The 15,259-nt window shown below is 39.2% G+C and overlaps 1 protein-coding gene across 1 annotated transcript in view; it reads right to left on the bottom strand.

The window, feature by feature from the left end:
• Positions 1 to 4,633: 4,633 nt before the first annotated feature.
• Positions 4,634 to 15,259, bottom strand: part of LOC112144627 (metabotropic glutamate receptor 7) — a 224,648-nt gene continuing 214,022 nt past the window's right edge. Inside the window, exon 10 of the mRNA XM_024269253.2 lies at positions 4,634 to 7,645. Within this exon, the coding sequence (XP_024125021.1) occupies positions 7,596 to 7,645 (50 nt within the window). The 3' untranslated portion in view covers positions 4,634 to 7,595. The remainder of the gene's footprint in view (positions 7,646 to 15,259) is intronic.

The raw sequence follows: 15,259 nt of genomic DNA, 5'->3' as shown, positions 1-15,259 counted from the left end.
GGCCTGTCAAGCAGAATGACTATAAAAGAAAACTGCTTTTGCATGCCACCAGGCTGTAGGGTGTACAACTTCTGATTGGAGTTTTACCCTTTACAGGTGAGCACACCTGTCAAACAAACTTCATCATTAACGTGAGATGTTAGATACGATGTCAACAGCAGTATTTCGTGATGCTCTGGGAACAGGCTGAACCTTGGCTCCTGTGAGATGTGGATAGCAATCATCATACAATCACCATCTGTCACTGTGACTGTCAGTAGACAGTCAACTAAACCAGACATTTAACATTAAAGCTTATATTTTGTAGCTTAGATTATAGCTCTCTTGCGTGTGTGGGCTAATAATTCCACGTTCTGATTGACTGAACTCAACCTGTAGATTCAACTCTGGTGTTTTATAAGAAGTAGTACAGGGAGCGCTAGAAAGCAGGCCTGTAGTGGTAGATCCCAAGAACTGTTAGAAATTAATTTGTCTGTTTTTATCCATCTAAAAGTATGGGTTGACCAGTAAGTAATGATTACTTTTTGTACCTTAGAGTAAAGAGCTGTGCAAAGATTCATTATAACTGACCTATATTCCAGCTCTCAGACATGGTCGAAAGTCTTCAGGAACACAATGAGGAGTTCAGGTTTTCAGAAGCTTCTTGATCCTCATTGAACCAGGTGATGTGGTTTGAGTATCCGGTCAGGAGGCCTTTAAGGTATCTTTTAGGACAAAATCCTCTAAAAGAGGCTTTACTCAACCAAAACTCAGTTTTCCTAGAAAGACCTTAGGTTCCCTCAAAAACAACACAAGAAGAAGTGCTGAGATAGATGTCCAGTTAAAATAAAGTTTAATGAAAATTTGAAATATTTTACGTTTCTTTACGAATCAGATATCTTTCAGAATCAAGTTAAATGAACAGATTCATGTTGTTTCAGTGTACTGTTGCTATATGAAGGACAACTGCCACCGTCCTTCCTACCCGAATTCATCCTCGCCTCCTCTAAGGACATAATGTCAAAGATTGAGCGCCTCACTATCACATTCTTCCTCCTGCCAAAATAAAGAGTGGGAGGGGGCGCCACAGCTCTTTGTGGAGCAGGTTAATAACTTTCTTTGCTCTGGACATCTTAAATTGGTTTCTATTGACACCTGCTATCTCTCAGCTGATAGCTGCAAGCACCTCATCAAGCAAGGAGATGCTGATGTGTGGAGCCAAATAAGCTTCTGCCCCCCCACCTCACGCTCCCCACCCTGACCTCGCTGACAATGTCGGTTTTTCTCTGCGGGCTTTGATGCTGTCGGGATGAATCACTCAGGGTTTTTCACATGTTTTAATTGCCCTGTCATATGCTTGGCCTCATCATAAATGAAACATCCAGATCGTCATGGTAACAAACTTGAACTCACTAGCATCTGTGCTGACAAATTCATGAACTGATAGTAACTCAACCTTTGCAGTATATCGTGTCGTCTTTGTTTCAGGGTTCACTTCATTTTGGGCACATTTGTTTAATTAAAGATTTTTTATAACAGATTTTGGGCACATTTTAGCTTCAGAATCCTGCATCTGATGAGCCCAAGATCCTTGTCGAGTTGATTGTAAGAAAAAAATGAGGAGTTAAAGATAAGTGATAATCATTATCTCGCATGTCTTAAGCTGTTCAGCCCGCCCTCAGGAACGTGAACTCAAGCGACCACTTTATATGTAAAGTCTATGTGAACGTGAGCGTGTTTTAGGCTTCTGCGTTCGAAACTCTCATGTTTACCATTCACTACAAGTTTGAACGACAGTTTTTGGGCTCTGCATACATAAACACATGGCCATTAAAGATGAAAGTTAAATCAGGTTAAACGTTCACCAGTCAGACTCAAATTTAGTAGTGACGTTTGGATGGTGTACCTTTTTATTCACTGAAGTGCCACCCTTTTTAAAATTACTCATGGAGGAGAAATTAATATTTGTGGTTTGGAGTTATATGACACCAAGTCTTTCAGGTGTTGGAATAGAGCTGTAAAAGAAAAGCTTGGAGCAAGATTTGTACCGCTTTGACATTTCGCACTAAACTTCTTCCAACTGCACCGAATAAACATTCACTACAACCACGTGGCAACAGTCCAGTGTGAACACCATGGGCTGCGTGTTAGTGAATATAGCATTAAGGTAGTTTATCCCTTAAGCCTTGCTTCCACTGAGCGGACAGGTGCGATATTTTAAGCGATTCCATTGTAAAATGGACCAATTAAACAGTACCAAACTCTACATCTTTGGTTTTATAGCATCGGCTCTGGATAAATGTCTGGACATAACCTCCTGTCAACATCAGCATTCCTCTGGTCCAGATTCCATCATGGATAAGATTAACTCTTCCAAAAGGCATTCAAAGCTGAACACTAGCCTGGAGGTTTGTGTCTATCATGGATTATTTCTTGTAAAATATGAACCTCTCTGGGAGTGTGGTGGAGTGGCTCATTTGCAGAAAGTAGCTCATAATAGTCACTTTTTTCCCACTGAAGTGCTATATTCATGAACTGCTTTCAGACGAATGATGAAAACGTTGTGAAGTACTTTCAAACCTTCTGAAAACAAGACACAGTTCCAGCAATTAGGTAAAAAAAATAACCAAATGTGTTTATTTCATGTTGATACATTCTTGGACAACACCTCACAGAATAGTTGCATGAGTGGCCAAATGGAAATCTCTCCCACGACATTGGCACAGAAGCAGCAAGGGCAACATGAATATACCAAGTACAAACAGTAGAAAACATACATGCTTCCTTTTTTTAAACAAGTATTCTTTTTAAATATATACTCATCTTTTCTCAGTTTCCCAGAGCTTTTCAAAAGAAAAATAAAACCCCATCGAAGCTGTGATAGTGTCAGGAATTGGCGGTAAAGGAGCAAAAGCAAAGGAAACGGTACAGTTCAGAGTGGACGTGTGGAATCAAACCTGTGAAATCGCTGCGAGAGCTTCATTTTTTCATCTTTTTTTCTGATTCGTTTCAACATCGAACACATCAGGGCATGCATTTGACGACCTCGACAGCAGAAGTTTTTATGGAATCTCCACATTTTCTGGCTCACCCGCACCGACACAGGAACATTTCATCATTGTCTTCATCACAAACAGCAGAAGTCATTGGGTGGAGAGGAACAGGTTGGAATGGAGGCCCTCAGTCATGTAGCAACAAACAAACAAACAGGGCTTTTTAACACAACATTCAATATTAATTAAAAAATTGACCAAAAAAATGGGGATATGAAAAATCAATGGATCTCTTTATGAAAAAAAATACAAGTAGATCAGGAATAGAGGTCTGCACTGGAAGGGCTTCAGCCAAATAAAAACTGGTTGCCTATAAATTGAATAAGTCAATTTAAAATTGAATTTTTCGTGTGGGAATTGTAATGGCACAGAATGAAAGCACTTCTTAAACAAATTTCATCGTCAAGTAAATTATGGCATCTTCCAGTTTGTCTCAATGTCAATAATTTTCAGTCACATGACATGTTTGCCAACCTAGACATCAGACACATAATACTCTGCATGGATAATCACTGACGTCACCCTTTGGATTCTGCACAGCAAAACTGAAGCGTGAAAGGGGAAGGGAACATTGACCAGAGATTAATCTGCCCACTTCAACGATGCTCCAAAAACAACACTGTGGTGTGACAAAGTAAAGTAACATTTATTATTTAATCTGACTATTTAACATTGGACATAAGAGCATATTCTCTTTTGCAACCTGCCTCTGGTGGTTTTTGATGGAACTGCAAACTCTGGTGGGGTCAAACAGCTACACATTCTCACTCCCAACTCTTCATACATGGATGTGTGGTTCGGGCCCCATCCACGTCACTTTTTCACATTTTGGGTGTTCCCAACTTGATGGTTTTTGATGTGCTGGCTGTTCCCATTAAATCCTGGGTCCCTAACCCTCAGGATGTGGTACCAGACACGGAATTGGTATGGGGTCATGGTACTGATCTGGTCTGCATCCCAGTACCACGCCCAAAGGGTTGGGGGATCACTGATTAGTGTTTGCATTTTTCCCAGTACAAAGTGGCCCACTGACCAGTACTAGCTTGCGGCCTGGAGATTGGGGACCCATGATTTAATGGGAACAGACAACACATCAAAGGCCGACAAATTGGGGACTCCCAAAACGTCAAAAAGTGGGCCCTGACCATACGTCCATATGTGATGAGTTAGGAATGAAAATGCGTTAGAACCACAGGTTCAGAATTGGGGATCATACCAAACTTTCTTCAACAAAACCACATAGCGGCTCTGCTGGTTTCTTTTAAAGACACCGTCCTATGAAAATCATGTTTTTAACACATTCTTCTGGCAATTTTGAGATGATGGATGATAGGAAAATTAAGCTCAAAATTGCATTGCAAATCATTAGGAAACAGGAGCAGATGAAAAAAGGCTGTTTTAAATAGAGTGTACTTGTAACGTAGTAAATACAATGAGCGGAGCTAAAGATCCCTGCTCCACAACAGAGAGGGACGGGGGGTGGGGTTGCTCCCCACCAACAGTCCCACCCACAACTCAGAGGCAAATTTGTAATGAACTCCTGCAGCTGTGCAGAAAGTATGTCCTAAAAATGACACTGGCTTTTTAAAATTGTGGTTCAACACTGCATAATCATAATTAAAAGACCACTAGAAATGCTTTTACAATAGATCAAAAGATGATCAGAGTGGGACTTTGAGGTGTATTTCAAAGAAGAAAAAAACAAAGACATAAAGAGAAAAACAGCCAATTTGCTTCCAGAAGTAGACTTGATATCTACATCTGCCTGAAACAGAAGCCTTCACTTTTCCATCCAGAAGACAATATGACGTGAAATCTAAATGCCATAATTAAAAATGAATGCTGCTTTTAATGACAAACACAAACATACAACCTCTTCCTTTGAATTTTATGTAATTTTCAGTATTTTTTTTCTAAACAATGAGTCCTGGTCTGTCTCCTCTATGATTGTTGCATTCAATAAACCACCATCACCCTTTTTTTTATAATGAAGGCAATCTCATTCTCTGTGAGGGCATTGTTGGACTACTGTAACTTTCTTCCCTCCATGGAGCACTCCACTAAGAATGTGTCATCACAGACTTATGATTTGAAAGTGAAGGATGATGCAACATATTTCCAATAAAGGTCAATCCTTTAACCCCTCCTGGCTTGTTTAAAAAAACTGTGCTTTAGAAAGTGGTAGCGACACAAGCTAACTGGGATAAAGTCAGCTTAAGCTCTAATTTAAAATGTTGGTTCCATGAAAATGAGTTAAAACTTCCCATGATTCAAAATTTGAATCTCCGAATTCACTGGGAGTGCATTAGAGGCTCTTTTCCTTTAGTGGGCGTTAGGATCTCTGCACCTTAAAGCTCTCTAATGGTGGTAGACACAAGAAAATATGCAAATTTATCACAATTTTTGTCAAGGATTACAGTGAACTGCATTGCACATGAGCAGTATTCATGCACATGCCCTGTCTGATTACATTTTGCATCTTATGTAGATTTCGAGTTTACAGCCCACCACAGCTGTTGCAATCGCTTTGTGCTTTCTGATTTACTAAAACTAAATCTAGAACCATTAGAGACAGCAATCAAAGAAAAACTTTATGATGCAAGTATTCTGAAAAAAATGTTTAACAAGTGAAGCTGATGACTATGAGGGAGTTAAATGCTATTTGAAGTTTGTAGTGAAGGAGGTTCACCACAATGAAGAAGAAACCCCGATCCTACCAAACTCTGAACAGCAGGCATGACTGTTAAAACAAGGTGCTACATTCCACCGGGCATGTGACATGCGTTCTTGAACATGCCTTTAGCATATGGTGTTCACACTGGGTTGTTGCTACCCAATAATGTGCATGTCTACCACACACATGTATGAAAGACTTGGTGTCATATAATTCCAAATCGCAATTATTGACGCCTCCTTCATGATTGCTTTTCAAACGGTTTACACTTCCGTGAACTAAAGGGGACGTCATCTACTATATCCGAGTCCCTGATAGGTCAAAGTTCAACCTGGTTTCACTTTCAAAAGGCCATGCATTTTGTACGAGAGCCTGACAATGGTTGTAGAAACTTGCGCAGCGATGTGTGAATGTAGAAGCCTGAATACACATATAAGTGCATTTACATAGACTTTTCATTGGATGTGGTCACTTGAACGCTTGTTTCTGAGGGCGGTGTGAACGTAGCTTAGAGAGTTTGGTGTGATTAGTGATTCTGTCCAAAGTGACGCTCAACAACACAAGCATCATGCTCCAATCCTGTTTTTATTTGAAGCTCACACATATTTTTTCACAGTAAAAGCACACAAGAATTGCTGGATCGTTTGTATGTTTGGTAGGATCAGGGTAATCTGGACAATTTAGCTGAAAGACTACCACTAACAAGATGTCAGATTTAGAAAAAAATTTTCTGAAGTTTGTGGCTTTTTAAAACCATTGCAACTTATTTTCAAAGTTTTAAGTAAGTGAAAAAAATAACATTAAAAAATAGTTGAATAATAATGCATTTATTTTTAAAAAATGATTGCACGGATCCACTCTTTGTAACAGAAGTTAAAGTTGGATGATAGAGGAGCCTCTGGAAACACATGGATGTCTCCAAATTACAGACCTTCGGTCACATGTCCACACTGAAAACTATGCCAAGCTTAAGCCCCTGAAAACTGAACCCTGAAACCTCAGCACGCATGCAAGACAGACACATTTGCAGCTAATATAAAGAAACGCAAACAGAACACATCTGGACACATCTGTGTCCCTTTCTTCAGCAACACGGTGATCTGACAAACTGCAGACAAACACAACGAAACGGCACGGTTACAGCAGTGGATCCAGCTGATTGGACCGCAGCATCGTACCTCCTGTACAATCCACAAAGCATCATGGGACATGTAGTTCCCATGGTTAGAGCACAAGCGTTTGCACCTGCAAACGACTGAAAGCATGCACCATCAATGATGAATCTGCAAAGGTGTTTATGGTCTTTCACACTCCAGAACCTGACCCAGAGGGGGAGTTTTCAGGGGCTTTATGAGCATCCATCTTTACACTTTCCTCTTTTCTTCCTTTAAATGACAGAAAGCGCAGCCTTCCAGACCCCACATTAAAAAGTGAATGAGCATCAGAAAAAACAAAATAGACTTGTTGATATCTGTGACACAGAAGAAGGAAAGAACTAAAGCAGGCCAACATGTCAGCCCGAGAGAGTACACACATGTAGACATTGGAGGTTGGGAAACTCGAAGCATGAAAGTACGTGAGGCAACGGGTGCATGTCACGGGGCTAAGATGCAGTGCGGAATCTTTCATTACCACCGACCGTCTGCTGCATCCGCCTTGTTCGTCCTGCTGTCAGCCTCACCCACAAATTATCCACTCCACCACTTTCCCGTTTGACTGAAGAAAGAGTCTCGGCAGGTGGCAAACACCTGAATGCTTGTGGCGGGCAGTGAAACACGGAAACAAGAGAAGGTAAAACTGGAAAGCTGTCCGCTTCCTCCTGCGGCTGAGGAGTCAGGCAGGAGAGCAGATGCCTCTGCAGAAGGTCCCTTTGATGCTGGGGGGTCCACTTAGATCACCAGGTCATTATAGCTCACATACTTTGTCTTTGCTGCCGGACCTGTTGGGTAAGAGAGAAGAGGGAAAAACAAAGATCAGCACGTCTTGCTGAGGCTGCTGGGAAGTTATTGATAGAGGTTAATGATGATGGAGGTGAAGGAGCAGATGCATTCTGTTATCCTTAAAACACAGATCGACCTGTGGGCTTTCGTAAAGGTCAGTCAGGTTGATTGACGAGGACATAGAGTAATAATCAAGCAAAGCGTACAGAGGATCTCTATCCAGAGCTGGATTTAACCATCCACAGTGCATGTGGATGAGCAGTCCCTTTGAGTTTTGACCCGATGTGGGTTTAGGTTTGAGCTCATGGAGGCCCTGCTGAATTCAGAATGTGGACTCCACGAACCACTTTGAACAAACAGTGATGATGGGTTAACTAGCTTTAGTCATCAGATACAACTAAGCTTTTGTCTGTCACTATTTAAATCTAATCATTGTTAATGAGGAAAGGCTTCCAATTTTTCCTCAAATTATGAGTGCATTTCTTAGTAATAAATCACCTAATATTGTTTACACCCCATTAGTTTTGCCGCATTCTTTGACAAATTAACTAATGGCAGTACAGCTTTACTTGCCACCATGAAAAACTGAATTATTTTTTTAGTCTAAGAAATTTACTGCATTTTGTCAAAACTTCAAGTCAAAAAAACCCCCCAAAAAAACGCATACCATTATACATTAGTCTCAAAGTAATTACATATATTCTAAGGAATTATGTAATGTCAAGATCAACAAAGTACAATTAAACACTTTCTGTAGCAGAATGTGTTTGAGTTTTTGTGTTTGTGCTGCAGACTCTAATCATTTGTGAATTACTTAAACAATTTCCAGATGCTATAACATAAAACATCAGACTTTTTATTCCATAGAAATATTAATATATGATTTTTTTTTTTTTACCACTATGTGAGGTTTGTTCAGAACTTTGATGTCCTAGTTTCTTGGTTCACAATGTATTTATGGTAAGGGCAGGTTCATACACGTTTTACTTTCTAATTACCTTTCCTGTTTGATTTATTAACTTTGCCTCATGTTACTTACTACCAACTTTTGCCACATGTTCGAAATAATTTATTGATTCATTACTTTTTTGCGCCACACACAGTCAGATTATAAGGCGCACCGCCAATGAATGTTCTATTTTAGAACTTATGTCATATATGAGGTGCACTGAACTCTAATGCCATAAAGTGAGACAAATAAGTCAGAGATAAGTCCGTCAGTCAGGCTGAGTCTGAATTCCTTCACTACTCGCTATATAGTGCGTTTGCCTTTTTGTAGAGCTGTCTGAATCTAAAATTCCAAAATCAAAAACCCTAGAAATTTAACAGAAGTCTGCAAAAAGCAGTGAACATCAATACTCATCAAACTGGCAAATATAGACCAAATGGCACTGCGTTTTAATGATTTTTCATGAGGAAATAAAAACTATTCTAACTTTATTTTTTTCTGAAATTATCCAAATAGTCAAGATCAGAATTTAGTGGATTCATAAATAGTATTTGTAAAATGTTCATATTTACTATGTTTTGCCTCAGAAAATCTGTCATGGAAAAATAAATAAATTCAAAATAATAATCCAAAAAAAAAAACTGTGTTGCTTTGACATAGTTTCTGCAGAGCTCAGGAGTTCAGATCAGAAATTTGCCTCTGATTTATTAGTGGGTACAGTGCAAAAACAAAGGTGAATAATGTCAGGATTTTGTGCTTAGGTTTTGTCATGTTCTGTTTATCCCGTCAGTCTCACCATGTTCAGGTTAAATCATCCACGGCTGTCTTTATTTAGTCATCAACCTCAGTGTATTTAAGGGTCTGGTTTTCAGTTCCTGTCAGGTCATCTGCTCTGTTCTGCTCCGCCACCTTTTTGTTGCTCCCATCATTTTTTGTCATGTTTTGGTTCATTTACTAAATGCTTTAAGTTTGTCACCAAGCCTGGTCTCCTGTGTTTGGGTCCCTCACTGCCATTCATGACAGAATAATATTGGAGTTATCCAGCATCATTTTCCGCTCTTGATTCAAGTACTCTCACTTCCAGAATACAAAAAGACAAGTGGGGGGTGACTATGAATGGCTGAGAGCCAAAAGCTCATCATCAATCATGTGGAGAATATAAAAGGAAATGTCTGTTTGCTTCTGAAGACCTGAGGTTGTCTATACACCTCTCTGACTTGGTCACCTGACCTCTCACCCTCACACAAAAACAGGCGGGATGAGTCTGAACTGTTTTTTATGATCCTGAGTATACGGGTTTGTCAACTCTTTAACGTCCACTATGAAAAGAAAGGATTCAGGTGTGAGCTCATGCCAGAGGCTGTTCACAGCAGGAGTTATCACCCGTCCACACACGCCCCGGATCAGAGCAGGAGCCGCACTAAATGCAAATGAAGGAGTCAACTGTCAGCTGAGAAGCAGAGGAGAACACTACGGGAACACAAGCTCCAGTTCCACTGATGTTCCTGATGTGAAACCACAAGGCTTTGAACTCCAGAAGAATGGGAATGAATTAAAAAAAAAAAAAAAAGTTTAAGATCCTTTAGAAACAATCATTTGCCGAAAAGAAGAGGACCAAATGAGTGATTATAGTCCAAAAAAAGGAACCTCACCATGTAAAGTCCACTACATCAAATCATTAAAACAAAATGTTCCATTTAAGATATTTTTTAAATCCACAACAAATGTCTGCAATGCAATTTTTATGTGCAAATGACCATGACTGTTCAGGAAAAAAAGCACCTCATTTACCCACTGTATCAAATTTGATCCACACATTTTAGACATGTATTACAAAAAAATAATTATCAACAAATTATGCAGTTTTTCCCAATAAAGCAAGTAATCATTTAAAAACATGAATAATAATAGATTTCCATAAAGTTTTGAAAATGAGCAAAACTTTTCCCGCCAAAAGTGTATCTGAGATTTCTTGGAGGAAGCCATTTTGAAATGAGCAGAAGAAGCCCTTCTACTGCCCCTAGTGGAATGAAGATGAACTACTACATGGTAGAAAGCATGGACCAAGTTGTTTACAGTTTTTTTAAAGAAAGTTTTGATCAAGTCAATAAGATAGGGCTCTCAGAAATGAGAGTAAATGGAAAATATGAATGAAAAATTATAATAGCACGGTGGTGGTTAGAGCTCCTGCCTCACAGCAAGAAGGCCCTGGTTCAAATCCCGGCTGGGGGATCTGAAACAAGGGACCTTTCTGTGTGGACTTTGCATGTTCTCCTCATGCATGCGTGGGTTTTCTCCAGAGACTCCAGCTCCTCCCACCGTCCAAAAACATGCTTGATTGGTGAGGTGACCCTAAATTGTCCCTATGTGAAAGTGAGTGTGAATGGGTGTGTGTAGGGTACGGCACCCCCGCGACCCCAAAGGGACAAAGAACATGAATGAATGATAAAAATAATTATATAGGGTCAAACATTTGTGACTCATAAGCTCTACCTTTTAAACATTTAAAATACATTTTTAAAAAGTTGAGGTTTAAAAAAAAATTTTAACCAGAAAGGAGATTTAAGGAACTAAAAAGCCAGCTTTAAACAGTAAAATGTTTTGTTATCGGTTTAAGTAACAGGTTTAAAAAAAAAGAAAAAAAAAGAGTATGAGATGGGTAAAATAAACAAGTAATTTTTAACTAACCTTTATAAATGTTATTAAAATATTTAAATAATGTCTGTGTATTTTGAGTGTCTCTACAATTGGTCTTCTCTTTGTGAATTTTGTAGATCTGATATTGTTAAATACTCAATTTTTTACACAGAAAATTTTTAAAACTAAAATTTTGTGCAAGTTAAGGAAACAAACTGCATAATTTAACAGTAATATAACAAAATATGATTAGTACAAAGTAGCACCTAATCAATTCTACAGAATCAGCTGTAAATGATCATTCACAGCATTTGAGTTGACATTTATTGGGAAAATTAAGTGAAACTTGTTAATGTCAATGAAACTTGTACCACTAAAAAGACTAGTCTAAGACTATTAATATCATTTTTGAATATTCGGCAGATTGTTTTAAAATAAAACGGTTATTGATTTAGACAAATAAAGTTTCTGATGCTTGAAAAATGAAATAAATTAAGCTATTTAGTTTCACAGGAAGACATTTCCCCTAAATATTGACTCCAAAGATGTGAACATGGAAGCTAAGTCACTTATACAAATGTATTTTCATGTTATGCAATAGATTGCTGAAAATAGTTTTGTTTTGACATTTGCTTTGGCATAATCATCAAATTCCAACATTTGTTTTCACTTTCAGGAACAGAAAGTAGACTTCAGATATTTGCCAAAATGTCATTTTCTGAAGTCGCGGCTGTGTCAGTCTAAGTGATCGGATCTGAATGCATCCCCAGTGTTTTTAATCTTTGACTCGCTCTTGTTGTTGTCTGGACTCTGATTGGATCAGATGCTAAAAGAAGGAAAACAATCATGCAGGAGGAGATGGTGTGTTCCAGCCAGAAGAAAATAGAAGATAAAAAAAAAAAAAAAAAAACACATTTCAATTCCTGTACTTCATATGACTGCAGGAGTAAGCTGCAGGTGCTGCAAATATGACCCAAGGGTCATTTGTCTTTTCTGACATGGGTCATGTGCTGTGAGGGACAGGAGCACCTTAAAAGGCCTGAGGACAACCAGACCTCAGACCCCTCCTGGCTGCTCACGGAAGCTGAAAAGAAGTGTGCACCGAAGGAAAGGCCTGGCCCCGTCGCCTGCAGAGACAGCTTCTTCCAAATCCCTCCATTCCTTTTTTTCCCAAAATAAATCTTCAAGGTTCAATAAAGGTTTGGAAGTGAGTTGGAAAGCAAATTTCTAACGAATAAAAAAAAAAGTAAAGTATTTCCCCTCTGCAGGCACACCAGGAGGGGAATGCTTGTAGAGATTCTGTGTGAGCTGCAGAGGCTGTGCGAGCTTTAAGAGACAGACCAGAACCTTTGTTGTGCACAGAATCAGCTTTTGGAGAAAGGCTGAGAGGTCTTATAAAAGGAGAATCAGAGAGATTTGGCCTTTGAAGAGCGGCTGAAGATGAAGTCTTTGTAGTCGGGGAATCAGCTGTGGCAGCAGAAAGATGGAGACGGAAAGAGGGAAGAGGGAGAGTGATCGAAGGGGAAAAAGATGAAGCCATCTGAAGTGACTGAGGGCTATTACAGTGCCGAGACAGAGAGAGAGGGGGACAGCAGGAAGGCAGCAGGTGAGGAGGAGGTGAGGAAACAAGATTGGAAAATGGAGTTGGGGAGAACCACTAAAGTCCGGTCTGAATGGAGATGGAGAGCAGAGAAAGAGGGGAGTGAATAGGTCGGAAGATGGCTCTGTGGCTCTTCTCGAAGCGACTGTGAAGCCAGCGCTGGCCAGAGTCTCACCTCCCTGCAGCGCCGATAACAGCTCCCCGCTGCACTGCAGCCAACACCACTGACTGATGAGCCATCATTATCGGCGCGCAAAGGTCTGCTCGCAGGGCCTTCATTATTTAACTTCTCACAGGCACGTCCAGACTGTGGCAGCCTGTGCTCCACCTGCCTGCTGTGCTACTTACACCCCCACAACAACACTCAACAGGAGAGCAGAAACAACAGGTGCTCCAAAAAGAAAAAAAGAAAAGCTGCAAAAAAAGACCCACTTTTGTTTGAGACCCACTCCAATCATCTTTTGATCTATTTTCAAACCATCCCCATTTAATTATGATTATGCTGCCAAAAGTGAAAGAGCTGTGTTGTTTTTTAAGACACTTTCTGCAGAGCGGGAATAGTTCAGTAGAAAGAGCAACCCCACCCCCACTTCCTGTTACCCGTAACTGAGAGCTTTCTGTTTACGCTCTCAGGCTAGCTTACAGCCCCTCATAGCCCCAGCCTAACATTACTAGTGTTAAAAAAGTGACAAACAATATTGGAGCTACCCAGCCATGCAGCTTTGAACTTAAATGATACAAGGAAAATAATAATAATAAAAGAAAAAATAAGGAGCTCATGAATCTATTTTAGTCAATGCATCAGAATAGAGCTGAGCAGGGAGCTTGGCCCTGCCCATAGTATTTTTTCTTAGGTAATTAATTATTATTTCACCAGAACCTGAATAGATTTGATTTAGATTTTTTCTTATTTTTTCAATCCACTCCCTTCCATTTGGTTCAATTCAATTTTAAGTGTAAAGGGTTTACAGATTTAGACACCTTTGTTTAGAAATACATTAATAATCTACTTTATGTTTTGAACATATTTTATATAAATCTGACACAGTTCACATACTGAGAAATGTATTAGTGAAAAGATCAGATTGATAATATCATACAGTGTTACATGGATTCTCAAGACGAGAAGCTCTAACTAAAATGTTCAGATCATTAACATTTTGAGCATTGTTCTTCTCACATTGTAGGGGTGACCGCGGTGCAGCAGTAGTGCAGTCGACCCTTGATCGGATGCTTGCGGATTCCATTCCCGCTTTGCCCGCCCATGTGTTGAAGCATCTTTGGGCAAGACACCTAACCCCACATTGCCTCTGGTGGAAGGTTGGCGCCAGTATTTGGAGTGGGTGAATGGGTCTGTGACTGTAAAGCATCTTGGACCTTCGAAGAAGGTAGAAAAGCGCTAAATACGCCATTTACAATTTCTCCTGGAAGGTGTTTCAGTTTGGCCACTAGATGGAGCTTGCGCTATAGCAGTACACTTTTTTTAAAAGAAGAACAAGCAAAGAAAGACCAAAAACGGTTCCTTAGACCGGGTGTCCCCAAACTTTTTCTTGTGAGGGCCACATACTATTTTCTTCTTCAATGTGGGGCCAGGGCCGGTTTGTAGGCTAACAGAAAAAGTGCAACAATCCCAGCCTAAACCTAAACATTTATGGTTTTCCAGAAAGCCACACAAAACCAATTTTTAAGTCATTGTGTGAATGCTTTGTAAGCACACCATTGAAAACCAAAATCACTGAAAAAAACAAACAAAAAAACATGACAGTACATTGCGAACTTTAGTTTTATGTGCTAGATCGATCTCTATTTTTATGGATCGATTTTATTGATCTCTTTAGCTTAGATCAAATCGATTAATTGATTTTATAAACCCAGCCGTAGTTTCTATGTAGCAACATAAATATGGCAAAAACAACAAAAACATAATTTTCAGAGGGGAGTTTTATTTTTATTATTATTATTTTTTTATTATTTTTTCGAATTTTTTCCAATTTAAGCTATTTAAAAAAAACATATTTAAAATGTATTTAATGTCAAAACATTATTATATGTTATTTTTAAAAATATTTTCTACTGAGTTCTGGGAACCATATCTACCAATTTTTACTGTAAAATGCACATTTTTATTGTTTATGATGCTTTATGTTTGCAATTTTTATTCCTAAAGACTCAGACACTTTATAAGGAGCGGATTTGACTTGAATTGGTTTTATTAGACAAAAACACTAAATATGTATGGAAAGTTGGTGAGATTTCATTCATGTTTAAATATCTAGCAAACCATTGTTTTTAGATAAATGAAGAGGGGAAAAATACAGTAATCTACAGCTTTCTTCTCCCCACATTCATCTCTTTTCACATTTGATGAGATGAAGGAATTCTGAGCAACACTCGGCAGTGAAACCTAAGGTCACGGGGGTCAGTTGT

Source organism: Oryzias melastigma, linkage group LG5 (assembly GCF_002922805.2).
Source record: "Oryzias melastigma strain HK-1 linkage group LG5, ASM292280v2, whole genome shotgun sequence".
Classification (NCBI taxonomy): Eukaryota; Metazoa; Chordata; class Actinopteri; order Beloniformes; family Adrianichthyidae; genus Oryzias; species Oryzias melastigma.
This window is presented reverse-complemented; position numbering and strand designations above follow the sequence as displayed.